Source organism: Macaca nemestrina, chromosome 11, assembly GCF_043159975.1.
Source record: "Macaca nemestrina isolate mMacNem1 chromosome 11, mMacNem.hap1, whole genome shotgun sequence".
Classification (NCBI taxonomy): domain Eukaryota; kingdom Metazoa; phylum Chordata; class Mammalia; order Primates; family Cercopithecidae; genus Macaca; species Macaca nemestrina.
The window spans coordinates 89,843,131-89,868,783 of record NC_092135.1 but is presented as its reverse complement, the minus strand read 5'-3'; the positions used below and the strand labels follow the sequence as shown (position 1 = coordinate 89,868,783).

The 25,653-nt window shown below is 39.2% G+C and overlaps 1 protein-coding gene across 1 annotated transcript; it reads left to right on the top strand.

The window, feature by feature from the left end:
- The first annotated feature begins 10,926 nt into the window (after positions 1-10,926).
- Positions 10,927-23,706, top strand: CAVIN2 (caveolae associated protein 2). Its single transcript, XM_011718235.2, has 2 exons — positions 10,927-11,609; positions 21,313-23,706. Exons 1-2 carry the CDS (start codon positions 11,127-11,129, stop codon positions 22,105-22,107), a joined length of 1,278 nt encoding a protein of 425 aa, XP_011716537.1. The 5' UTR covers positions 10,927-11,126; the 3' UTR covers positions 22,108-23,706.
- The last annotated feature ends 1,947 nt before the right edge of the window (positions 23,707-25,653 follow it).

Below are 25,653 nucleotides of genomic sequence, written 5' to 3'. Positions count from 1 at the left end.
GTTTATTCAGCTACATCCTGGGAAAAGAGGGTTCTGAGTCGACAGCAGTGTTTTTCACATTGTGGGTTGTGACTCATTGGTAGGTCATGAAATCAAATTATTGGATAGCAGCTGACATTTTTAACAAGTAAATGAAATAGATCAGAGTACATTGAATGAGGTAAGATTAAGTATTGTTTTGTGAAACTTCAGTTTCTGTTACAAATATTTACATATTCATGTATGTCTGAGTGTGCACGTACTTTTTGATATGATAATGCATTTCTTTCTATGGATGAATAAATGAAAACCATTGGTAGACAAATCTTATTCAAGTTTTCTAAGCCAGGCGTTCTCAGACTTTGGGATTTCATGAAAACATAAATCACACTCCAAAAAAGGAAAAATTGGGACCTGATAGGGTCACCCATATTCTTATTCTGTAAAGTTAAAAGTGATTTTTAAAAATTGTACTATAATGTCTTAAAATCAACATTTTGACATCAATAACAATGACATAATCAAAAAATAGAGCACATTCTTCTAAATAAAATACATTTAGTTTTATGGTGAGTCCACTTTATTGCCCTTATTTTTTTCATTTCTCTACAGATTCATGACACCTCCGTGGCAAGGCATCATGTACCCAAAACATGAAAGATCAGTACATACAGTTACCTGCACTTCAATAAAACATTTCTCAGGAATATCAATCTTCTTTTATGCCATCTCAGCATTTACTAGGCTTCCAAAACGGCCACTGTGGTTTGTTATATCAGGTAGCTCTCTCTTTATTAATTAATACACAGATACTTGGGTTCATATATTGCTCTCCTGTGAATTTCAGTAGAGTGAGTTAATTTTCCCCAAATATTATCTAAGAGTGAGTGGATAAGATTACATTTCTGGACCTACATACTGGAGATTTGGGTATTTTAGACCATGCGACTCTGGGAGGCAGAGTCAAAGATCAGCTCACAATAATTCCTGCCATTATGAATACCAGTGTGATTAGCTCGAAAAGCTGACCCCAGAATTTCACATGGCATTTTCCATGTTTCGAATGCTCTTCAAGAAAACCACCCAGTATCTCCTTGCTCCTGCCTGCTCCTGCATCCAGACTGATTCCTCTTTCAGCATGTCCTTTAAACTTTTGTCATCTCGGCTTCCCCTTAGTTCTTGCCCGGATCTGACCTCCTTCCTACCTGAACAATAGCTAAGCTGGAACAGACACTATGAGGAACTCTCCCGACCACTTTGTTTTATTTCCATCTTCCAGCTGCTATCAATATATTTGTGTCCAAAAAGAGCCTCCAGAACCTCATCAGTCATGTCCCTTACTATGTCATGGCATATGACAGCCTGAAGTAGCTAGCTTGTCTCCCTTTATTATTTGATTTTATCAGCAACTTTTTAGGGATAACAGTTTCAGATCTGGTTGTCAACAAGTTGCACCATTTCTAGCACATAAGAACCTGAATGAGACAGCATTCATTCAAACCCCACTAATTTGTAACAAACTTTTGAAAATTAGAACCGTATTGGACTTGAGTTTACCTCTGAACTATTTATATAAAAGCGGTCACTAAACAAATTAGCAGCATGAACAAAATTTAAAGAGCTTGATTAGCCATTTTGCTTCAAACGTATTAACACATAAATTATATACATTCCAAAGGGTAGTCCTCATGAATCCAAATTTATCTATTCATTAAAATAAGATTCCAATAGCACTTAAACTTAGAAATGCTTTTCTAGCAATTAGTTCAACTTACCACATATACTTGAAAACAATATAATTAGGTTACATTTAAAAAAAAAAAAAAGATCCTGTAATTCAGATAATATTTTTCTCTAATTTAGATCAGTCTCCCTCCCATTTAAACTTAATTAGTTCAATCTTATGTCAGGGATATTTACACTAGTTTACTCTACTGACATTACCCTCTCTCTGCCCTGATTCTTTTAAAGGTCAATCCCTGAACTGGAAAAACTCGATCTTCCCACGTTTTCATTTCTCTTACACCCTGCAGAGGAGTGAAATTAGCAGCGAGAGATGGACATGCCTAATCACCGTAGTAGATTGTGGTTCTAAGTAGCTGCTGCAATGAACTACATCTGCTAGCAACAGTGTCCAAAATGCAGGCCAAATACACCTTTCCCTGAAGGGCTCTTCCATTATAGGTTAACATTATCTTTCATAATACTCGAAAACTTTGAAATGTATTCATTGCCTCCTTTGTGCTCCTAGAACTTTGTTTTTTGTTTTTTGTGTTTTTTTCTATTATAATGCTTAACTCTGTCCTTTTCTCTCACTGGCTGTATATTTCATTAACAGCTTCTCCATGCCTTTAATTTGTATTTTCCCCAACTTCACCCTCATGTCCTATTCAAGGGTCTTAAATGCAGGAAACAATTAATAACTGTTTGTTGAGTTGAATTAGATCATGCAGTGAAAGTTTTCATATTACAAATAAGGAAAGCCAGTGCCCATAAGGTTGAGTGTTCAATGTCATCCAGTTAGTGTTAGAGCCAAAAATCTAGTTCAGGTCTTTTGATTTCTCAGTCCACTGAAACACTACAGTTTGTCAAACTACCTCAACAGTGAGAAGAGGTGAAATCTAGTGACCAAAATATGCTGTGTTGTTTGTTTTTGTTTTTTAAAGTTGAGAATGTGAGATAATACTAACAAAATTACTCTGCAAAAAAATGTGTTAAAGTGTTCTTTAAGTTATAAAATAATATCACTGGAAAAGGCCTCCGAAATCAGAGACCAGTTTTACAAATGAGGAAAGTAAGCCCTAAAGACACGAAATTCCTTTCGCATTATAATAAATTCCATCATGTTTTGTGTTAATCATCCCTGATATGATGACTGTGCCTGTGCAATAGCCCATAATTGTTTTAGGAGGAGATACTGAAAATATGTTTTAATAAAGCAGTCAGGCACATGAGGACAGTCAGCCAAACCCTTATTCCCTCTGCTCTTGTCACCTCTGCTTGTTACCTGGGTTTCTGGCTCACTCAATATTTATTTATTTTTTCAATTGGAATAGAGCCATAGCTTCCACTAAGGCAACAGTTCTTTGAAGCCAACAAATGTGCGCCCAAAGGGAAAGGAATTTGGAATCACACATTTTTAGCATTCAGAGATAATTCAAGATAGTTCAAGTACTTCCTAAGTGTAAACCACCAGGCAAATGCTTCTAGCTGCCACCATTATTCACCTACCAAAATATTTTATTGCTGAAACAAGTTGCATTGCCAGAATATTTTTGATACAAGGTTATTTATAAGCAGTGGGTTCTACCCAGATATAGCCCTGATTTAACCAGGAATCCTAAATTTTAATACGAATATGTAGTAATTACAGAAAAATGATAATAGGTAATCCATAAAAATCCATTATATGACTATTCATTAACTCAAAAAACAGCAGAATGAGAGGAAATGGTTTTATATTGCTATGATAAAGATTTAAATTATCTATGAAGAACTTCCTGACATAGAACAGACTTGGTTACCAAAATGGTTTTAGAATTTCCTTCTCTAAAGCTTTCAAATTAATATAACTTTCTTTTCAGACAGGATAACACATTTCTGTTGTCCTTGGCGTTTATGGGCTTATTTGTTTGTTTGTTTCAATAGAGGACAAAATTGTACGACTTCTTGACATCCATCTATCATGAAACTTCAAAGAACAAATTCACAAAACAGACCTCAAAATTAACAATTTCAAAATAAGGCTTATTAAACTCTGAAACATGTGACCAAAGGAATCTCTAAAATCTCCTTCATAGAAGAGATTTAAGATTCAATAAACAGCAGTTAGGTGTCACGGGACAGGGAAAGGAAAACTGAGGAGAAGGGTGGAAACACTGCCTCTAGCCGGGGAAGGAAGAGCATATTTTATCTATCTGCTCATCTTGCTGTCCTTTGCAGCGCCCTAGACTTCCCCTAAGCATCAATTTGGTCATGGAAAAACAATAGATACCCGCCCATTTCCTTCAAGCATTATTTTCCAAGGTTTTTCAGTATCTCAAGACATCATACATGAAAAATACTGTATTATAAGAAAAGCATTATTACTAAATTATCCTTTTAATTTAAAGCTCTTTGCCTCAATTCCTGTTTGCTTTAGGGGTCTGCAGTGAAAAACAAAAACTAAGGGTTGTTGTGATATTAAGTGTTTCCTGAAACTGAAAAAGGACAACTTCAACACTTCATTAGATATTGCCTTGTATTGTCTTCTAATTGTTTCTTGTGCATAAATCTTGCTTTTCCTGTAAGACCCTGAACCTCTCCAGGATGAAGGTGTTGATTGATGTTTATTTCATATTGTCTAAAAGTCTAAGTCTGTGCTGAGCATATAGCAACTCACTTAACGCAGTTGATTAACTTATGTGTAAGAAAGGCCAAGGTACTCCCATGTATTTCCCCAAGGTATGCTACACAGTACTGTGTGAATGAACAGGGCAGATAGAGACAGCAGAAAAGGTATTAATTTTTTTTTTTTTTTTTTTTTGAGACGGAGTCTCGCTCCGTCGCCCAGGCTGGAGTGCAGTGGCGCGATCTCGGCTCACTGCAAGCTCCGCCTCCCGGGTTCACGCCATTCTCCTGCCTCAGCCTCCTGAGTAGCTGGGACTACAGGCGCCTGCCACCGCGCCTGGCTAATTTTTTGTATTTTTAGTAGAGACGGGGTTTCACCGTGGTCTCGATCTCCTGACCTTGTGATCCGCCCGCCTCGGCCTCCCAAAGTGCTGGGATTACAGGCGTGAGCCACTGCGCCCGGCAAGGTATTAATTTTTACTGTAGTGTATGCAATACATGATATCAACATATTATTGAAAAGAAATAAAGTCACACCTTCAAAGCCATGAGGCTGAACTAATTATATTAGTAAGGGTTTTTATTTATATATTTAACACATGTGCTGCTTCCCTGTTCCAGACACTGGTCCAAATATTTCACAAATATTAACTCATTTAATCTCTGTAACAACCCATAACAGTAAGAATTACTATGATCCTCATTTTATAATAAGAACCTGGGGCCTACAGAGGAAAAACAATTTGTCCAAAGTCATACAACCTTGCTGGAATCAGAAACCGGGAAATCTGGTTTGAGAGTCCATGCTCTTAACTGTTACTCTGTTTACTGAGGGCAATGAGAAAAGGTGGCGGGAGACAGAGGTGAGGGGACAAGAGTGAGAGGGCAGGAAGAGCTGCCATCTTCAATCATTAAGTCAATGATTTCTATTTCTGTGTCCAGAGTCAGCTTTTGACATCTCCTTAAAAAAAAAAAGGGGGGGGGGGGAAGAAGGTAAGAATCAACAGGGCACACAACTAATTCTTTGAAGGACAGCATTTGGAAGTGGCCCATATCACTTCTCACATCTATTGAACAGAATTCAGTAAAACATCCACACCCAGCTCAAAGAAAGGTTGGGAAGTGTTTTCTTTAGCTGGATGCTCATGCACCCAACTGAAACTATATCACCATGTTAAAAACGACAAATTACTACAGAAGAAACCCCTTTCCTCTCGTCCAGATTCCTGCAACATGTCTCTGCTTAAATGGTCCTGGTTCAAAGAGGACTTCCTTGACCACCTAAAATAGCATCCTCATCACTCTCAGGCCCCTTACTCTGCTTTAGTTTTCTTCCTAGTATTTATCATTATCTGATATTACATTGTTTTTTATTTATTATCTGTTCCCAATCTCACCCCACCCCCCACCCTACCACACCAAAAATATATGCTCCATAAGAACAGGGGCTTTGTCTCTTGTTCACTGCTGTATTCCCAGCACTTAAGAGTTACTCAATAATATTTGTTAAATGAATGAATGATGAAGGAATAATGTTCTAACGTGTCCTCCTGCCTGTGTTCTTGACAAAAACAAAAAAAAGGTAAAAAAAAGTTAACTGGCACCAGAGCACCAGAATTCTTCTCAGAAAGGGAGGAAACTTTTATGATAATAATCACATATCTGATTGGGGTAGAAGATAAAACCTAATGTCCAGTGTTTGAGTAGTATTTCTTTTCATGATAGGAGAGTGGAGGTAAGGAGGAAACAGAAGAAAGAAAACTAGGAGGAGAGAAACCAACAAGATGTCAGAAATCTTCCTAACTGTGACTCTAAAACTTCGCAAACATCTACCACACTTATAAATACTTCGTGTGAGTGGATTGTATGATACTTAAAGAAGGGGTTGGAGTTTACAACCGGGCAGTTATGGAGAAGTATAGATATGGCACATAGGGAAACACTTATTTAAACCCAAGAGCCAGAGAAGGCCTTGAGAGTGTAAGCTCCTCTAGTTTCCTAAAATCTTGGAGTTCCTAAATGACAGCACATGGGAAGTGGGTAAAATCTACCTTATATGTAAACACTAGACACTATTTATACTTCATCACTCATTTATGTATGATTTCCTTATACATTTCTCTACTTCTTACTGACATCATTGATACACAAGGACTTTGGTTGGAAGAGATTCGAATCATATAATCATGTGCTTTTCATCATTAATATTTCTAGTGAAAGTAAACACTTGATTCCTCTTCATTGCCTTGGAAAAAGATAAGGCAAGACGTTCAGGCATTCTGCAAACTGCACCCTCACGTTCTATCCATACCCACTGCAGGATTCAATGACTAGATACAGAGTTCACCCAGACAGGGTCAGATGATCTTTCAACTCCACCTTCCTTTCTGCATAATTCATTTTATCCTGGTAATATGCTTTTTTCCTACCACTTTTGGTATTAAGCCCAGTGTTAAGTTTTTCTTAAGGTGAGAATAATCACACAAAGTCCTTTATTTTGCTTTATAACACTATCTTAGCAGTTAAGTTTTGGAAACAGTAGTATGTATAAAACATATTAGATAGAGGGGTTCTAGGAACAAACCTAGACTGTTAACTATAATTCTTAAAAAATTACATTTTTATTGCAAACTACATGTTTCCAGTTATCTACTGTTGCATTAAAAAATCACCCCAAAACTTAATGACATAAAACACGTGGATGTGTCATTACGTGGTTTTTCTTTCTTTCTATATGGTGAATATACAACCCTAGGACTGCCTCCTGCTTAAGAGGAAACCAGCCTTTGAAAGGCTTTTGAACTCCAACATAGAGGACAGGGGAAAAGATGTATGGATTAGTCTGCTTAGCTTTCCTTGTTTCTTTAGCCACTGGGGAAAAAGGCTTTCTTTTCTGTGGGATCCTCATTCCAGGTCTCCTATTGCTGTCAGACCAAGAGTGCCCAGATTACTTTATGGACCTACATGGAAAAGGTCAACAAAAGAGACCACTGAGTTGCCTCTGGTCTAGGAATTATGGGCTAGTCGTTCAGAATAGGAAACCACATAGAAATTGGGACCAATTTCTTAACTGATAATAAGGTAGGTATTTTCCTGGAATGACTTCTGTGCTTCTGTGACTTAAACCTCTGAGGTTAACTGGTGTTCGAGGAAGCTGGTGATCATCTGGAGGATTCTGAGTCCTAACCATACCCTGTCATGACTAAAGCCTTCATGCTCCTGGACTCTTGCAAAGCTAATCATTCCCTCTCTATGCCCACACCTGTATATCTATCCCTAGGATTTGTCTACCTACCTATCCTTCTAAGGTGGGAGATTTTAAAGGGTAACAAATACACATCATTCATTTTTGCATCCCCAGTGCCTAGCACTTATTTCCCACCAGCCAAGTGAACCCTCTCTACATCTTATTGCCGTACAGATTTTTCTTAAACACATCACCTTCACGTGTTCAAAAACCTCCAGAGACTGTCGCTGTATCAAGTCTAAATTCCACTACCTAATTTCCAAGAAACTTCATAATATGCCGTATGTAGAATTAATTTTTTAAACATTTCTTTTAAGAACTGACTGCTGAAATTCACTGATTTCTCTCAGACAGAAAGAAGACTTAATTTAGGACAACTAAATGGTAAGTTTGGTTGCTCAGGGTTACCTCTATTTCTAACTCATCAACGGTGCTTTCTTTAGTTGTCTTTGCTTTTCCTTTATACGAACTGTTGCTGCCCTTACAGTCTGTATCAGTATATTACTTAGTTTCAGGCCGTCTTGTACGTTCCCATTACATAGCTCCTTCTAGCTGCCATGACTGTAAGGTTGTCCAACAAAACAAATTGCATCACAGCATGAAACTATTCACTAATGAATTGATTTAAATTATATTTAAAAGTTAAAATATAATTTTTAAAGGATATATGCCAAATTCATTGAAATGATTACCTGACGAGAGGGAAGGGAATAAAATGGAAATGGTGATCAAAAGAGGCTCCACTTTATCTGTGATAGCCTTTTAAAAGAAGATTCTATTCACGTGGTGATTGTTTTCAAAGATGACTACAAGAATCACCCCCGACCGGCTCACCCTTTTGTCGTGGGACATTACTACTTCTCTCTCATAAAGAGGTGGAGTCTATTTCCGCTCTTTAAATCTGATCTTGGCCTGTGACCTACTTGGACCACAGCATGTAGAGGTGACAAGGGGAGAGTTCCAGAGATACCCTGCAGCCTTAAGACACCCTGCAGATTTGCTTCTACTCTCTTAGAATCCTGAAGTACCACGTAAAAAAGCTTGACTTCCCTACTAGAGAGATCAAATGGAAAGGCCCCAGAGACTGAAAAAGGAAAAGAGAGAAATCCCAGTATCCTAGTTGCCCCAGCTGAGAAGCCAGACATGTGAATGAGGCCATCTCAGATTCCTCAGCTCAAACTACAGATGAATGCACATGCCTAGCAGAAATGATCCATTCTAGTTGAGCCCTGACTAGCCAAACACAGAATCATGAGTAAATAAAATATTATTTTAAGCCACTGAGTTCCATGGTGGTATGTTACATAGCAATAGATGACTGATATTATTTGTGTTATTCAAAATATATATTTTAAAAATAAGTAAGCCCACAAGCAAACCTTTCTTCCTATCTAACAACTAGCCTCTTTCCTTTTCCCACCTCACACCCCATCTCTTTAATGTCTCTATTCATCTAGCTGATTATACAATATCCAACAATGCAATGCAAAATCAGCACAAATCAATGCAAAATCAGGGTGAAGTGATTATAATGTGAAATTGCAAATTTTGCAAAATACGTAGGAAATCATGAAGTTGATGAAGGTAATGTTAGAGAAGCCCTTGAATCATGGGCAACTCCTCTGACAAATGAGAATCTGCAGCTGGAATAGTTAACATTAACATTTGAAGAAGAACAAATCTACACGGATGATGGCACAATAAGGGCTTCAAAAAGAAATGATTTGAATGTCAAAATTTAAGAGAGGCTCTTGGAAAATTGATGAAGCCCTCAAATATTTTTGAAATAGTGACACTCTATGATTTGCCCACAAAAGTCAAATGTAAAAGGACGTCGTGTCATGATACCATATAATTTTGTTAGAAAATTGTGCTTCTCAAAATCAACACTTGATTCATCCTTTATTCTAATATTTAACACATTTTTGATTAACTAAATTTTATCAAATATAAGATAAATTAATTTTAATAATGTTCTTACTTTTTTAAAAGATAACATCTCAACCAAACCTTCTTTTCACCTTTTTGGTCTCTATTTTTAAAGCATTTGCTTTAAGTGGGTTTTGGTGGTACCAATTATCTGAAGAAATTGGAGGCCTCTGTATATATCTTTAGTTCATCTTCCTAACTGGCAGCTATACTCATTGAGAGCAGGGTCTCGGTCATGCTTTGCCAGTGTCTTCCGGATAGTGCTTCATGCATATAGCAGAAGGCAGAGATTCAACCAATGTGATAACCAATGGCCTGCTGAGTGATTGGCTTACACGTAGGTGTTACTATTGATGAATGGCATTGCTCCATTATCAATCCCTGACCTGGTATGAGCTGGCACTTGTTCTTCTCAAAATTGTTCATAGAAGACCTATTACAAACTTCCTGCTGAAAGCACTTTCAAAGGCTGGATACATTTAAAATCAACTCAAGCATGTAAAGCCATTTTAGGAAATAAGCCCCACATCCCAAGGGTTCAGCTGAGGAGGGTCACATTTGAGAACAGGTGTGCTACTTCACTGAGCAGGAATTTTAAAATGTCAAACATTAGAACCACTTGAGAAACTCCAACTCAGCCTGCCAACAGACACTCCTGGGCACGTGTCAATAAATGCCTTGCAGAGACGGGCATTTGAGAACATCTCTCCTCATCAACTCAAAGTTAGTTAAAACAAATCATCATGGTAGGTTCTTAAAAAGACTACGTTTTATTTTTCCTCTCTCAATCTCACCTCTTGAAAAAAAACAATTATTTTTTTAAATGTGGTCATCCAAAAAGTTTACATATATTACACGATAATAGTCATAACAGCAACATTACTTTTTTTAATATCCCTAAAGTTCAATCTCTTTTAACCTATTTTGTATCCCCAGCTGCAAGAGTAATAAGAACTGAGCTGCTTTCCTTATCATTATCAGAGTTACTTCCATTCCTTTGCAAATGAGAAACTAATAATACAAACTTGGCTGCAGTACCCTTTAAACTCTATGCCTCCCAATAGGACACCCGGTGTTCTGCAATCCATCAGTCAGTTCGAGGGCAAATGCAAACAATACTTTCCGTTACAATAACTTGTATCCAGGAAAAAGAAACAGGCACCCTGTTGCATCTGTAGCATAGCAGCCAGAGAAAAGTTTACTAGCTGTAGTCAATTGGAAGCTGTGGAGCTGGGCCAAGTTAGCATGTTTTTCTCCGCCTCTAGATGAAGTCATGATTGAAATACGACATTGAACTTTTTTAAAAAGGGAAGGGGAGCAGGAAAGAAAAGCTAAACCTGCGACAAAGTGTCCTGTGCCCAGAACGCGGTTAGGAAGTGTGTGCATACTTCTGAACCCTGAGTCCTTCTCAGTTCTGTAAACTTCTCCTCCCACTGGGTGGAGCAGGGCCTTTAAGAGCAGCTGGAATGCAGTTCCCCTGATCAGCGTAGCCAGTTGTTGCCTGTCTGAACCTCTGCCAGTCCTAGAGAGTGGTGCTCTGAGCTCCAACCAGCGGGCCTCATCCTGCACCCTCACCACCGCAACTTCTCACCCGAGCAAGAAGCAGCTCCCAGAGAGGAAGAACGTTCCCACCTGCCTAGCCATGGGAGAGGACGCTGCACAGGCCGAAAAGTTCCAGCACCCTGGGTCTGACATGCGGCAGGAAAAGCCCTCGAGCCCCAGCCCGATGCCTTCCTCCACACCGAGCCCCAGCCTGAACTTGGGGAACACGGATGAGGCCATCCGGGACAACTCACAGGTGAACGCCGTCACGGTGCTCACGCTCCTGGACAAGCTGGTGAACATGCTGGACGCCGTGCAGGAGAACCAGCACAAGATGGAGCAGCGACAGATCAGTTTGGAGGGCTCCGTGAAGGGCATCCAGAACGACCTCACCAAGCTCTCCAAGTACCAGGCCTCCACCAGCAACACGGTGAGCAAACTGCTGGAGAAGTCCCGCAAGGTCAGCGCCCACACGCGCGCGGTCAAAGAGCGCATGGACAGGCAGAGCGCACAGGTGAAGCGGCTGGAGAACAACCACGCCCAGCTCCTCCGACGCAACCATTTCAAAGTGCTCATCTTCCAGGTCAGTGTCACCTATGCCTCCTTACAGGAGGGCTGGAACTCCTCAACATTCTTGATCTCACTCATCCTGGCTCTCACAGACATTTTCACATTTGTCCTGCCTGTCAGGGATCACACACATAAGGCACTGTCCCCTGTCTGCCTACAGCAAGCAAATATGAAATCTGCACACAGGGGTGGGAACTTTCCAGGTCACTGCAGACTAACCCAAAGAAGATGCCCGCGGGCTTAGTTTAGGCCCCGGGTCATCTGTCAGGGAACACCTGGATGTACTCTGTACAGGTTGGGAAGACGTGCAGGTGCTTGCACCCTAGTCAAATTCATTTATCTCTTTGCATTAGGGGCGTAGGGCTCTGGCTGCAGCTGTTAGCTGGACAGGGCAAATTAATTCAGTGGCTGTTCATTAACTCTTTGTGGAAATGAAGTGATCATGTGAGGTATTTTGTTGTTTTTTTTAACCAAAAAGTCAAACTATCCCTTTGTACAAAGGCTACCAACGTTTTGGGGACCAAGCAAATAGAGGATTGATTCCATTAGTTAGCCTTGTTCTTTTAAGACTTTTTTGGGGCAAAGCAATCTTGCAGAGTTCTTTTCTAGCAAATGCACTAGAAATAGAGAGTACAAACACACTAGATATGCCTCTCTTTGTTCAGAGAGACCACAACTGTTAAGTAAAATAAACGGAATGTTATCAGCTATAGTCGCAAAGGCTAGTCTTAAATGTTTCTCCCTCAAACGGTTGCCTTCGAATAAAAAGGCCACTTAATTTTTTTTTAATGCATCAATGATGCAATTAATGTAGCAAGAGGCTATCTGGGGACAGGGAGATTGCGTGGGGCTGTTGTTCCGCCAAGTGGTGGGCATTTGTGAATCCCAGGGCAGCCCTGCCTAATGCTGGAAGCCCTTCCGCCCAGTGGAATCCAGCCAGCACAGAGCCCAGGAAGTGATTGCCATCCTCGCCCCAGGGCTGTCTTGTTGTGACCATATGAATAGGAGAAGATTTCAAAGCCATGGAAGGGAGAGGCTATAACCAACAGTTTGATTGTGAAAGGCACACAGGGAGAGCCTTCATCTCCCAAGAGAGATTTAGAAATTGAGATTTAAACCGAGGGAGCCTTCTTTTTCAAAAGGAATCTGCTCTGCCAAGTTAGAACCTAAGCCTTCCTACCCCCATAAAAGGAAAGACTCATCTCGCTGCTTTTTTGTCCTCCTCAAATTGCACTTGAGTATTGTAAAGGTTTAGGGAGCTGATGTCCTCCTCTACCTTACAGGCTTTTGCAGCTGAAAACTTTTCAGCTTTTAATGCAAATGCAGTGGCTTTTCATGCACCAGATGAATTGAAAAGAGATACCGTAACTAGGCCTTTCTTAACCATATGAGATCCTTACTTTATTAGCCTAAGAGATATTAGAAATCTCAGCTCTCAAGGCATTTCTAAATTAAATACTGATCTCCAAACAAAACCAAACATGTACAGACCTGTTTAAGTCTGAGACACCAAAGGAAATTGTCCTGCTTCCAGTATGAATCAGGCAAATTCTCTTGTCCCATCCCTCAGTTAAGGAGGAGGAAAAAAGCATTTATCTTGTAGAGGAAAGTCACAATTTGTCAGGATTGGGTTTTGTTTTGTTTTGTCACGGATGTTCTGCAGATGTTGAGGGGAGGGATGGAGAGGATATGCTAGTAGAAATTCAGGAGAATTATAAATCTGACATTTAAAAAAAAAAAAAAAAACCTGCTTGGGAACTTAAAGGCATATGCTGTTTTGAGGGCCTGACATGGTCTCCTATTTTGTCGCATTGAATTGGCAGGTGTGAAATTGCAGCCAGAAATAGTAGAAATTCTCCACCTAGTGAGTAAAAGCTGAAACAGGGGTGCTCAAGACCAAACTGGAAGCTAAAAGTATCCACAGCAATGTGCTTGGACTCCATTCTGGCCCCTTTAGAAAGCCATCCCCAAGGACACATTTCAAGAGCATTTTAGGAGGCAGGAAACTAGAGGCAAGTGACTGGACCTTTCTTAAGCCGTGGAAGATCCTTTACTAGCCTAAAGAATACTAGAATTCTCAACTCTCAAGGCATCGCAAGACGATTGTTTTGTAAAAAACAAATGCAAGTATAGTCACTCAGTGGACTCTCTTGGTCCTTCTAAAAGTAGCAGTTTCCCCAGAGTAGTAATTATGCCAATGGATAAACCAATAATTTGTATTAGAGAGTGGTCCAGTATAGTAGTTCAGAAGATAAATTTTGGAGTCACACAAACAGTAGTTCAAATCCTAGTTCTACCACTTGCTAAATATGTCATATTGGACACAGTTTGTAGCTTCTCCAAACCTGTTTTCTCATCTACACACCGATGATATTAATAAGAGCAAAAAAAAAATCAAGCATTTAATAAATCCAGCATACATTGGTAAGCATCTTATTTATCCTGAATTTACAGATGAGGATGTTGAGATTCGAAAATGTTTATGGCTTGTCTGAAGCTAGTTAGTAAGCAAGTCGTGAAACTGGGATTCAAACTCATGTTTAATTGATTTCAAAGCATGTACTCTTGAACACTAATGCTTCTTCCCTCCTGTCTCTCTCATAGAGTGAGGAATGAAAGAAATAACATTTAAAATAGTTAGCAGGGACTGGCATGGTATAAGTGCTCAATGAATAGAAGATATTACTGAGTGGATCTGAAATTCATTGGCTCAGAAAGAAGGCTACACTTTTGCTTGGTTAGAAATATGGCCCTTGGGTAAAAACTGACCTCACCTTACCCAGGATCTTAAAACAGCTCTGCTATACACAGAGAACCATGTATTGTATAACTACCGCCATGTTGAAATCAACATTATATCTCATCCCCACGAAAGCAAAGGACTCTTCCCAAAAGACCTACTCTAAATAAACCCTCTAGTCACAGCATAATCTTCACAGTGTAGCATAAGGAGACTGTTTCCTAGACCTGTGGAGAATGTGGAGGGCAAATATGTACCAGGTGTTACTCAGTGTCTTTAGGTAATTTATCATTTTCAGCCCATCTGAATCCTATGCTGGACTTCCCCTTGTTAAATCTACTGTTTCTAGTTTAAGACAAAAAATTACGTAAAAATAAGAGAGTGAGAAAGGAAAATCTATCCCATGACCTGAGCATACTTGGTACGGTACTGTTGAGAAGAGTACATTTTCAGTTTGGGGAGTCCTGTCGAGCCCGCTGAAATCTACAGGTCTGCTTTGGTTAGTGGTTGAAGATACTTTTTTTTCTTTTAGACAGAGTCTTGCTCTGTTGCCCAGGCTGGAGTACAATGGTGGAATCTCAGCTCACTACAACCTCCACCTCCTGGGTTCAAGTGATTCTCCTGCCTCAGCCTCCTAAGTAGCTGAGATTACAGGCCCCCGCCACCACACCCAGCTCATTTTTGTATTTTTAATAGAGATGGGGTTTCACCATGTTGGTCAGGTTGGTCTTGAACTCCTGACATCAGGTGATCCATCCACTTCGGTCTCCCAAAGTGCTGGGATTACAGGCGTGAGTCACCATGCCTGGCCATAATTGCGTTTTTAAAATTCCAAACTTTGTCCTTAATTTGTCCTACTTAAAACATGTCATTATTTCTGTACTGAATGTTACAACATTGTTGTAGATGGTAGGCATCTAATTTCTTAGCAATTACTTTAAATTATAACCAGCAGTGTCTAAAACTGAAGAAACATTCATCTCTCTTTCAGCAATAAAATAAATGTTAAAATCCTAGTTAAATTCTGCAGTTTTCTCTTTTAAACTTTTTTGTAATAGCTTCAGATCAATATTTGAATTCAAAATACTGTGACATGACCCAGCATAAATAAAATAAGACTCATAGGCATTCTGATCAAAAAGCAAATGCTAAAGAAAGACTGAGACTTTGCTTCTCATCATGGCGATCACTTACTAAAAGAAAAAATAGAATTTGTACAGAAAATCAGTGACTCTACACTTATGAGGAAATTTTCTCTTTTGATTTAAGAGACTAGAATTTCACAGGTAACTGGCCCTGAGGATGCAGTACCCTCTTACGTCCTCTTAAGGTTCTAGTAATGATTATTTGAAAAAGCAGTTGGGAGATTATTTCAAATCCTGGGAACAAAACGAGAGTACTCATGGACAGCTTACACTTTCATCCACATAAAATTGGGAAATTGGGTGAAAAAAGTGGAAAGGTTAGCTATTTGCACTGGATACATTTCTGGAGAATTGAGCCTATAAATGTGTTCGAATTTTCATCCTTTGGGTTCCTTTGATAAGGTCAGAATTTTAGAAAGGCGCTAAAAGTGTAACATCTTCAGACCATTTTTAAATTGATTTTTTAAAAGCCTGTACTTTATCCAAAGTCACTGCTCTGAAGACTGTTACATTAGTACAGACCTGGAAGAAATGAGGATATAGATAAGAAAAGATGCCTTTATATGACAACTCGCCATGTTTCTATCACACTACAATGTTCCCATATGGGATATTAGCTTTGATGTGTTACTTATCCAGTGCCCTTTTACTTTATGAGGTAAACAAAATATTTGTTCTTATTGTTATTATTTACATTTATTGAAGGTGAGCACTGCCCCAGGCACTTTAAGTGAATAACTGATAATTGTTGGTATTCCTTAGAAAGAATCATTACATACTCTGACGTAAAAAAAACTAGACTCTTTCAGATGCAGCCCTTCCAAGTAAATGCTGCCCCTTCCACTGCTTTGTAATCTATATCTGTTTGAATTGAATGAATGAAAAATATTCTCCAATGCAACTCAGGTCCTATAGTTCTGATTCTTACATAAAACAAAACACATTTGGTATCAGTACACTATGGAATCAATTCTGCAATTTGTTAATTCTTTTTTGTGGAGTTTATGTTAACATCACAGATTCAAATATGTTAGAGTTGGAAAGCACCTTAATAATGATTCAGTTTAACTTCATTTTATATCAAAGAAACAGAGGCCCTGAGAAACAGTGACTGGCTAGGTTTCATTTTATTATTAATAATAGAGATTATAGAACTGAATTGCAAAATGAGTAAAAACAAGCACTATAATCCCACCATGGTAAAGTTCATGTTTGCTGGGTTTTCTACATCAGCTTTTAAATAATTCAGTGTGATTTGGTTTTTTTGTTTGGTTTTGTTTTGTGTTTTTTATTTGTAACAAAGAACACCTAACCAGTGTGTCTTAAAAAAGAATTGAACCCTTGATAACACTGACAAATAATGAAACTTTTAAATCCTCCAGAATGTGAAAGACTGCTCAGGGATTATAACTAATGCATTTTATTCTTATGACTTGCTGATTCTACTGACAGCTGCCTTAGGGGTGCAGTTCTAATCAATGACTGTATCCACTTGGCAATCCATACCTCAGAAACACAAATCGGAGAAAACCATCAATGTGTAAAAAAGACCTATAAATCAGAATGTCAGGTGGGCACAGTTTTATTTTAATAACTAGTATTTAGAGATTATTGGATAAAACAGTCCATGGACACAAATTTATGGTCTTCATATCCCTCCAGGATGCTACCGCATCCCAGTGGGAATATGACATCCTTTGTTATTTTCTTCTACCAACAGGAATGTTGAGTTAGTGACACGAATTCTCTCCTTATGCAAGCTTTTAAATGACTTACTATGATTTCCTTTCTAAGGCAAGTCATAGAGTCTTCTTTTCTGTTACAGTGTGCATATCTAGGTATTTAGATATGTACACAGAAGATTTGCTTCCATGAGCTTCAAACCAAGAAGTGTCCAGCATGTTGGCAAGTTTGTCTGTGTTGATACAAATGGACTATTAGTTCACTAGGATCGATATGAACAGCAAACAAGCTGAACTACAAGGAGAAATGCTACCTTTTCAGTTCTTTCCATTCATTTTTATGCTGTGAGCCTATCAGTCATATATGTTTGAAGTGTGCTGTTTTATTCCCCTTCTTTTGAAAAACTCCTAAGGGTTCTTGTGAAAGGTCAGAACCAGGAACACCTGCATCAGGGGAGCTGAGGACCTTTTTGAAAACAAAGGGTAAATAATCAGCTCTCCTGAGGGCCTCCACTGGGCAGAACTACCGAAGGAAGCAGTGCAGCCCACAAGGGATTCCTAGTGCCATTTTCAGGGGCTACAAACCCTAAGTAGAACTATAAGTAATGAGGGCAGGGAAGCAGTGACAGAATTGAGGATGTGTACTTGATCTTCCCTCTTGAAATCGTCATCAGTCTTGCAACCTGTAAGAGAAAGCAAATCAGAAACATTACAACAGGAAGCTGAAGGTAGAAGTGTCACATTGCTTATAGGCATATGAAATATCAAGTGTTTCCATGAGGTGTATGTGGGAGCTTGAGCACAGGGCACATATGCAGGTGAGATTAGGCACCTCAGGAGAGGGCAGTTATCCAGCATCCACTGGCTGAAGTTTAGACTGAGTATCCACCACCATAAGAGTTACTTAATTGTCAAACACCACTCATATGTTTTACTATGGAATAGAAATTTTGAAAAGTATCAGTATTTTTCTGCTTCCAAACAAACATTATGGAAAGGTAAGAGCTACATGTGCTTGGACATTCATGGATTTTTGTGTGAAAAGAAAGGGCTTACCTTCAGAGTAGATGCCATCAGAAGCCACAAAATAAACACTGTTCAATATACAGAACATTAAATCCTGCTTGTGTAATTAAAATGACAGCAGAAGCATAGCAGTTAGCCAAGAAGACATATCTCACTTGTTTCCAGTTGCATAAAGACACATCCAACTCATTCTGGATTATCTCTGTTCCTGCTGGGTTTATTTTTATAGCTGGCATCAAAAAAGCCCTCATATAATTTCCCTGGCATTTTACAAAAGAGTTCAATTGGGTTTCCTACCTTCCCTCAGCACCCATTCATATACACAGTGTGTATCTACCACAGATCACATATGATTCACCTTATAATAACTTTCCTCAAAGCTGTCCTCAAAAGATACATGATGAAAGCATCGAAAGAGTCTAAGACTCAACAGCAACTATGCCTTTGTAATAATAAAATGTACATTTAAAGAAAAACTGTAATATTATTAGTTTAATTCCTGTAGAAGTTCAGTTAATATGCCTACCTTTTGTTGGGATTAAAGAAAGGGAAGTTATACAACTTACTACCTTTGATTACCCTGAGAGATTATACTATACAAAATGTAACTCTTCTCTGGTAGCCAAGGATTATTTTTGCAGCTTTCTTTCTGAATTTCTGCTTTCCTCACTGAGGACTTTTAATGACATTTCACTGATCTCTTGGTTTCTTCCTTCCCTGTAAGCAACTCCTGTCAAACCTTCTCAACCCTCTTGTCAACCCCAGAAGTAATTCTGCTTCTAGACTAAGCATCCAAGCTTTAGCTATTTCAGTTATCTAACCCTCTTTTAGTAACACCCATCCGCTGCAAAGAAAATCCTTCCTTAAAAATAGAGATCATTGCCTCCATTGGGACTTAGGTTCTCTTGATTTCCTAATGGCACCAGAAGTCAGCAAACTTCCTTCTAGACACAGAGGTAAACGTGTTCTTTCATAGGCCTCAAGCCTGCCCAAGAGAGGGCAATCTCCATTCCAGCCACTCTCAGGGCTTTCTTAGAAAGCCACCTACCCAACATGCACTCATTTAACAAGCAACTGTAGAGCTCTAGGTATTGGGACACAGCATGGACAAGAGACAAAAATCCCTGCCCTCATGGGGAGTACATTCCTGGGAACTAGAAGCAACCTCAACTTGAAACACGGGAAAGCAGTGCTTGTAAAAGTCTATGTTATAATAACTTGTGACAGTCCCATGCTCCTTTTATTTATTTATTTATTTTTACTTTGTCTTTTACTATGGCCTGGACACTTTCCATGACATTCAAAATGGCAGAGTGTGGAGAGAGTTTTGGGAAACAATATATGATATCATCATTCTAACAAGGATTCTATTTAATTGGACTTTTCTGCTTTTTGCCTCGACACAAGACATTATCCTTTGTTTCTAACCAATTTATGGAAAGGACTCTGTATAGTGTGTGTAAGGGGAGAGACAGGGTTGTATTTTTCAAGGAACATCATAATTCTACCATTCAGTTATTAATAAGGAAAGTTTTTTTAGTTTCTCTGTAATATCTAAACTTTATTTAGTCTTTGTATCAAATATAAAGTGACACTCTTAAAGCATGTTTTCATCTTTTCAGTCAATCAAAATTACAAAACAAGAAGGGAAGTTCTTGCCATTAACATAAACTTTGCATGACGTTTAAGTCCCAAGTAGACTTTAAAATCCACTAAATCCAGTTATTTTTCAAACTGAAAGTTTACTGAACAGCCTTAGATATAAGCAGGCAATCCTGAGGCTCTGGTTGCAGGAGGGGTGGCAGGGGGGTCTGGAGCCTTGCCCCCTTCTGGCATTCCAGCAGAACCCCTGGTGCCCCTGGGAGTGCAGTATGAAAGCTACTAATCTAGGTCAAATCTCTTGTTCATATCTGGAAGAAACTGAGACCCAAAGAGATTAAGTTATTTGCTGAAAGCTGTCCTGCTATTCAGTAGTACAGCAAAGACTGAGACTCAGGCCTCTGGCCACACATTCACTACTGTGCCATTTCTTTCAAAAAAGATGTGAAGACATTTTGCTGACAGGCTCTCCTTTTCCAATATTCAAAGAAAAATATTTAAAAATCAAGGGTTCTTTAGCTGTGTAACCCGAGTCTGTCTGCATTCAAAACTCCCCAGTGAGCAGTGTTGCAACACCATCCCCCTTCCACTCTGGAGATGAGTGTTCGGGTGCTGCTCCTTGAAAGCCAAGAGGAGCCCTCTTTGCCTGTGTGCCCAGCAGCTGGAGGAGAGTGCTGGCCACGGTGAAGGGGGCAGCTTTCTGTGCTTCTCTCCTCACTCTTCGCTGGAGGTGAGGGCCAAAGTATCCTTGCCCAAAGAAGCTCTGTGTAACACTAGAGAATTGATAAACTATGACTGGAAGAGTAATTTCCCCTCACTACTCTAAAAATAACCCTAAGATCTCACCTCCCCTTAATAACTCCCCAAAGGATATTCTAAACCACAAGGCTTCCTGAGTGCACCCCCAGGAAGCCTAGTCCTTGCTTCTCTCACTCTAAAATGATGTCCTCAGCCAAATTAGTGTGGACCTTTGAACGGATTCTAAGGTTGACCCTACCTTTACTTCTGACTCCTACTTGGAGAGGGAACCCAGTCAAGGCTTTATGTGTGTCTGGTATTTGACGACTTCTCAGTTCTTACCCCTGCCCTATCTTTTATCTGCCAACTTGACCTTCAGGCTCTTCTGCAGTGGGATTTTTGCAGGCTCAAGCCCTCTGACCTCAAAAGAGGATAGGAGAGAGAGGGCCTGTGGGTTGACAGTACAGTAACGTACTTTAGCTCCGTTATCTAAGCAGCTTCCTGTTCTATCTCAGTCACTGCCCACTTCCCTTCTGCCTGTCACTGATAGAGTTTCTGCCGGCTGTCCTTCTGATATTCCCAACAGGCTGCCCTTGGCCTTATCCAGCCTAAAGAGAATGACTTGACGAGTTTGGAATTAACTCTTCCTAGTCTAGAAAACTCGTGCCACAAACATTTGGTTTTTATCATCACCGTGTCCCCAAAACAGACACACGTATTACAGCAGCTCAGGACTATCTGTGAAATATGTTATTAACATGAAACCTATACCGTCCGTCTTTTCAGGAGGAAAATGAGATCCCTGCCAGTGTGTTTGTGAAAGAGCCCGTTTCCGGCGCCGTGGAAGGGAAGGAGGAGCTTCCGGATGAAAACAAATCCCTGGAAGAAACCCTGCACACCGTGGACCTCTCGTCAGATGATGATTTGCCTCACGATGAGGAGGCCCTGGAAGACAGTGCCGAAGAAAAGGTGGAAGAAAGTAGAGCCGAGAAAATAAAAAGATCCAGCCTCAAGAAAGTGGATAGCCTCAAGAAAGCATTTTCTCGCCAGAACATCGAGAAAAAGATGAACAAGCTGGGGACAAAGATCGTATCTGTAGAGAGGAGAGAGAAGATTAAGAAATCTCTCACGTCAAATCACCAGAAACTATCCTCAGGAAAAAGCTCCCCTTTCAAGGTTTCTCCCCTCACTTTCGGGCGGAAGAAAGTCCGAGACGGAGAAAGCCATGAAGAAAATGAGACCAAGTCAGAAGACCTGCCTAGCAGCGAGCGGATGCCGCATGACCAGGAAGAGGGGTCCTTTGCAGAGGGTCTCTCGGAAGCGTCCCTCGCCAGCGCCCTGGTGGAAGAGGAAACCGCAGAGGAGGCTGCTGAGAAGGTGACCTCCAGGGGGAGTAACTCGGGAATGGACAGCAACATTGACTTGACTATTGTGGAAGATGAAGAGGAGGAGTCAGTGGCCCTGGAACAGGCACAGAAGGTGCGCTATGAGGGTGGTTATGCGCTAACCTCTGAGGAGGCGGAGCGCTCCGATGAGGACCCCGTGCAGCCCGCCGTGCTCCAGGTGCACCAGTCCACCTGAGCTTAGAGCTGCTGTGTCATCCTGTGCTATGCTCAAGCTGGCTTCCAGGGCCGAGGAACAAATTCCTGCACATCTCCAGCACGACCCACCCACTCCTGCGTTCCTGTCCAGGCAGTAATCATTGACCACATAGTCATAGTAACACACAAGAGACCAGGCTTTACCGTGAGAGCGACCTGTCACGGACTCCACTTTTAATTTGCACTTAGGTTCTATCTCCGTAGAATGTCTCCAAGATTGAAGAAGAAATTGAGCAGTTGAAAAATGCTAATCTATTTGGCTTAGTCAGAAAAAAACAGAGGATAATTAAGATACTAGTCATGAAAAGTGATTCATTCTTTTTTGTCATTCCATAAGCTTGCTGAATAGTGTACCAGTAGTATATTGTATTTCCACCGTACTCTGTGAATCTAATTTTATTCTTTGTGTTGATATATAATATACATAAATATGTAAGCTAAACATATAACTATATGTTTTAAGAAGAAAACATCTACAAAAGATAAAAAGAGATGCTCAGTTGGTTGTTTACTTAATAGAAACCATTGTATTATTGCAAACGAAGGAAAAATGAAGAGACTATAAAAGTCAGCTAATGAAGTAAGATATGTAGTAAAGTAAGGACTATTCAGAAAATAAGAAAGAAAATTTAGAAAATGAAACAGGAAACAATGCCGAAAAGAATGAAAACAGAGAAAAAAATGTATGTGCTTGAAAGTAAAATATTTACAATAGTAGCTTAACTATTTCACTCCTTAAATAACAATACTAAAGAAGTTCATATATCCTGGAATAACATGTCATCTTCAAAATTTTTTAATTTTCTAATATTTTTAAATAATAACAAACAGTGTTAAAGCTGTATTTTTTCTTAATAAATAAAAGATATTACAAATATTTCTTTAGGGAAGCTCAAACGGATGTTGTCTTGTTAACATTGGAACGAATATAAATATTCAAAATACAATAATATATACTGCTTTGTGGAAACTTGGCTCATACTATTCTTCAATGCTCTTCAAATTTGAACTAACCCTTACATTCCATATGATGTGATGTAGGCTTATAAGATGCTAAAATCTATAGGTTTTGGAAATGAAATATTCTATTTTTTCTTTTTTGTACATAATGGGAATTTCATTCCAGATTGTATTTAATTTATATATTAATTTCACAGAATATTAATGTTTCTTAACTTCTTAAAGCATGCTAGTGTTTTATGTATATGTACACATATATTCAGACAGGGTAATTTTTACTGCTACCTAACATTATACTAAAATATTGCTTTATCTGTTTTTAATTACAAAATGCTAATGATTTGTTAAATTATAGTTTAAAGACACTTGGTCCAGGGAGCAAATCCCCTGCCTTTAGTATGCACCACTGTAAGTAACCTTACAAATAGAGTTAATCCAAGACAGTATTAACAAACTATGCTTTGTCTTTAATAAAAGGGATAGGATTAACAAATGTATTGATGGCATAACCTATTCAGCTATGTCCTTATTTTTGCAATAATGTAACCTCAAATATTGGATTGTTGAACCAACAATGGCTGTGTTAAAGAAGATTAAATAAACCAAAAAATAAAAGGCATGTAACAATGTCAGTTTTTTGGCAGAACAGTTTTAGAACAAGCAGAAAGAATTGATTTTTAAACTCTCCTCCAAACATAGCAGTAATGTTGATTGTTTCAGTCTTGAGTTCTCCTATTAACTCTGCTTCCTCCAACCAATCTCATTTAGAAATCTAAGTCTCATTCTTCAAGTTTAACTTTTTTGACATCACCTTGCCAGCTCTAGAGAGTATCTGAATTTATTTCAGCAGCTTGATGATTTGATAGTTACATCTGCATTTTTCTTGTATTATATCAGAACTTCTAATACCTTAAATAGTCCTGCAAACATGAATGTATTGACCTGTAAATTCAGTTTATTCACACAGATAATCCTTTGTCTTCTGCAGTGCCATAGAGTTGGTAGCAGACTTAATTTTACTCTGGGCCCAAAGCAAGCCTGTTTAACCTTTATGGAGTTGTTACTTTTTGCAGGCGAGAAGTTGGGGGTCCCAGACCTAATGTAATATTTACATTTCCTTTTCAAAATGTGTTTTTCATTTGTTCCTATAAACTAGCTGTATGTCAGCTGAAAACTGCACTTGAGCATTTTTTTTTTTTAAGTTTCACTGGCAATCACATTTATTCTATGTTCCACATTTGAAGCACTAAAATCCTAAGCAATAAAACAGAGAATTAGGCCAGATAATTGTTGAAAATCACACACTGTAGGGATTACAGAGAGCAACAGTTGTGGAAATTGAAGCGATTTATTCTGTATTATTTTTGAGTTATTTGCATACTGGTGAGGCAGCAACATCCCCAAATTAGATATGTCTTCTCCCCACCTATCCAACAACTCATTCCTAACTTTCTATGCCTGGACCTCAAGAACTGGATTAGTTTTCCCCAAAGATTTGTCATACATAAGATCGAGACCATCCTGGCTAAGACGGTGAAACCCCGTCTCTACTAAAATACAAAAAATTAGCCGGGCGAGGTGGTGGGCGCCTGTAGTCCCAGCTACTCGGGAGGCTGAGGCAGGAGAATGGCGCGAACCCGGGAGGCGGAGCTTGCAGTGAGCCGACATGGTGCCACTGCACTCCAGCCTGGGCGACAGAGTGAAGACTCCGCCTCAAAAAAAAAAAAAAAAAAAAGAAGGACTGAGAGTCATATCTTAGAAATATAATCCAGGAGTAAGAAGCATCTATTACATGGGTCACGAATCTCACAGGTATATAGCAAAAAATAAAGTCATTTTTCTGTGAGATTTCTTTTTAAAGTAAATAGATACGTATTTCAACAGGAATATTTTCTTCTTTCTGCTTAGGAATCCAGTATGTGGCTGAATTACTGGTTCTTTTTATATGTGAAAACAAAAGACTCTCGCTAAGACTAGTTCTGTACAAAACAAGGACTTCTGATATTTATTGTCTGATGAAAACCCAAAATGTTTCTGCTTTTAGCAGTGCTCACCCAGAAGAGCAAAGTTTGACACTCATGCGATTAAGCCCACTATTAGGAAACCTCAACATAGCCTGGCTGCCAGTATAAGTAAAGGTTATAATGAAAGTCATTTCCTACATTAAGACACTAATGCCCAAGTCCAGTTAATTCTTGCTCAAAAGTTTGTTTACTGCCCCGGAGCCCAAATCTAAGTGATTTTATATTGGAGATTGGGAGTATGAAGAATTAAGGCACAGGCAGCAATCATTATTAACAGTTCCATAGCAACCACAAGTCTTTTCCTAAAAACCTAGACTCAAGCACTGCAAAACAAGTTTCAGATGAAATTGGCATTGTGACCTTTGTATTCTGCTTGATTTGGGTGTCTAGATAAAGACTTCTGTAGCCAGGAACTCATTCTTAAAGGGAACAGGCAGTAACTTGCATTATTAAAGATATTTTCTTTATTTTTTATTTTTATTTTTTTTTGAGACGGAGTCTCGCTCTGTAGCCCAGGCTGGAGTACAGTGGCCGGATCTCAG